The sequence below is a fragment of the Guillardia theta genome (genome assembly GCF_000315625.1).
Source record: "Guillardia theta CCMP2712 unplaced genomic scaffold GUITHscaffold_502, whole genome shotgun sequence".
NCBI classification, from domain to species: domain Eukaryota; class Cryptophyceae; order Pyrenomonadales; family Geminigeraceae; genus Guillardia; species Guillardia theta.
In genome coordinates, this window is record NW_005434200.1 from 2,893 (window position 1) to 4,752 (window position 1,860).

Genomic DNA, 1,860 nt, shown 5'->3' on the forward strand with positions numbered 1-1,860 from the left:
CAAGCACAGTTCAACCACCCGACCTAGCATCAACACATCCGTCATCCAGACATAGTGGCTCAAAACCAAATTCAACATTGTCTGAAGCGTCAAGCAGCGCCTTGCCTGGCTTCGGGCAGACGAGCAGCGCCTTGCCAGGCTTCGGGCAGACGAGCAGCGCCTTGTCAGGCTTCGGGCAGACGAGCAGCGCCTTGCCAGGCTTCGGGCAGACGAGCAGCGCCTTGCCAGGCTTCGGGCAGACGAGCAGCGCCTTGTCAGGCTTCGGGCAGACGAGCAGCGCCTTGCCAGGCTTCGGGCAGACGAGCAGCGCCTTGTCAGGCTTCGGGGGCAGCACCGGGTCAGCATTCGGCGGAGCAGCTGGGCTCGGATCAGGAGGCAGCCAGGCGTCGTCGAGCGCTGGAGCGAGCTTGAGCTCGAGCGCGGCATCGAGCAGCGGGTCAGGCTTCGGGCAGACGAGCAGCGCCTTGTCAGGCTTCGGGCAGACGAGCAGCGCCTTGTCAGGCTTCGGGCAGACGAGCAGCGCCTTGTCAGGCTTCGGGGGCAGCACCGGGTCAGGATTCGGCGGAGCAGCTGGGCTCGGATCAGGAGGCAGCCAGGCGTCGTCGAGCGCTGGAGCGAGCTTGAGCTCGAGCGCGGCATCGAGCAGCGGGTCAGGCTTCGGGCAGACGAGCAGCGCCTTGTCAGGCTTCGGGCAGACGAGCAGCGCTTTATCAGGCTTCGGGCAGACGAGCAGCGCCTTGTCAGGCTTCGGGGGCAGCACCGGGTCAGCATTCGGCGGAGCAGCTGGGCTCGGATCAGGAGGCAGCCAGGCGTCGTCGAGCGCTGGAGCGAGCTTGAGCTCGAGCGCGGCATCGAGCAGCGGGTCAGGCTTCGGGCAGACGAGCAGCGCCTTGCCTGGCTTCGGGGGCAGCACCGGGTCAGGATTCGGCGGAGCAGCTGGGCTCGGATCAGGAGGCAGCCAGGCGTCGTCGAGCGCTGGAGCGAGCTTGAGCTCGAGCGCGGCATCGAGCAGCGGGTCAGGCTTCGGGCAGACGAGCAGCGCCTTGTCAGGCTTCGGGCAGACGAGCAGCGCTTTATCAGGCTTCGGGCAGACGAGCAGCGCCTTGTCAGGCTCGGGGGCAGCACCGGGTCAGCATTCGGCGGAGCAGCTGGGCTCGGATCAGGAGGCAGCCAGGCGTCGTCGAGCGCTGGAGCGAGCTTGAGCTCGAGCGCGGCATCGAGCAGCGGGTCAGGCTTCGGGCAGACGAGCAGCGCCTTGCCAGGCTTCGGGGGCAGCACCGGGTCAGGATTCGGCGGAGCAGCTGGGCTCGGATCAGGAGGCAGCCAGGCGTCGTCGAGCGCTGGAGCGAGCTTGAGCTCGAGCGCGGCATCGAGCAGCGGGTCAGGCTTCGGGCAGACGAGCAGCGCCTTGTCAGGCTTCGGGCAGACGAGCAGCGCCTTGTCAGGCTTCGGGCAGACGAGCAGCGGGTCAGACGTTGGGGATGGAAAGTCATGTGGCACTCAGGACACCCGGATCTGCAAGTATGAAGCTAGTCAAGGGCCTGATGGTACAGGTACCACCTCTGCGAGTACACGAGGGTTGTATCTTTCGATTACGCACATGGCTGTATACTCGGGGAGCTCTTTTGAAGAACTCAGAGTCGGGGATTACTTGCTCAAACGTTGTTTCCTTGAGCCGGGGAACCCGAGCCCAGCAGGCAGGACCGATGAACCATGTCCATTTGGATTTGGTAACAACTCTGGTTTTGCTGCTGTGAATGGTTCAATGATTGGAGAAGCAACTCCGGCGTTTCCTCCTGCGCCATTGTTTCCGTCGAAACCGCAAGACCCAAGGTTCGCGCAGGTAGAGCATGTGCAGTT

At 64.5% G+C, this 1,860-nt stretch overlaps 1 protein-coding gene across 1 annotated transcript; it reads left to right on the plus strand.

Annotated features, from left to right (window-relative positions):
• Positions 1 to 84: 84 nt before the first annotated feature.
• GUITHDRAFT_83565 (hypothetical protein) lies at positions 85 to 411 on the plus strand (the record flags this gene model as incomplete). Its single annotated transcript, XM_005817869.1, has 1 exon — positions 85 to 411. A coding segment is annotated over one exon (327 nt), but the record flags the coding sequence as incomplete, so codon positions are not given.
• Positions 412 to 1,860: the final 1,449 nt, after the last annotated feature.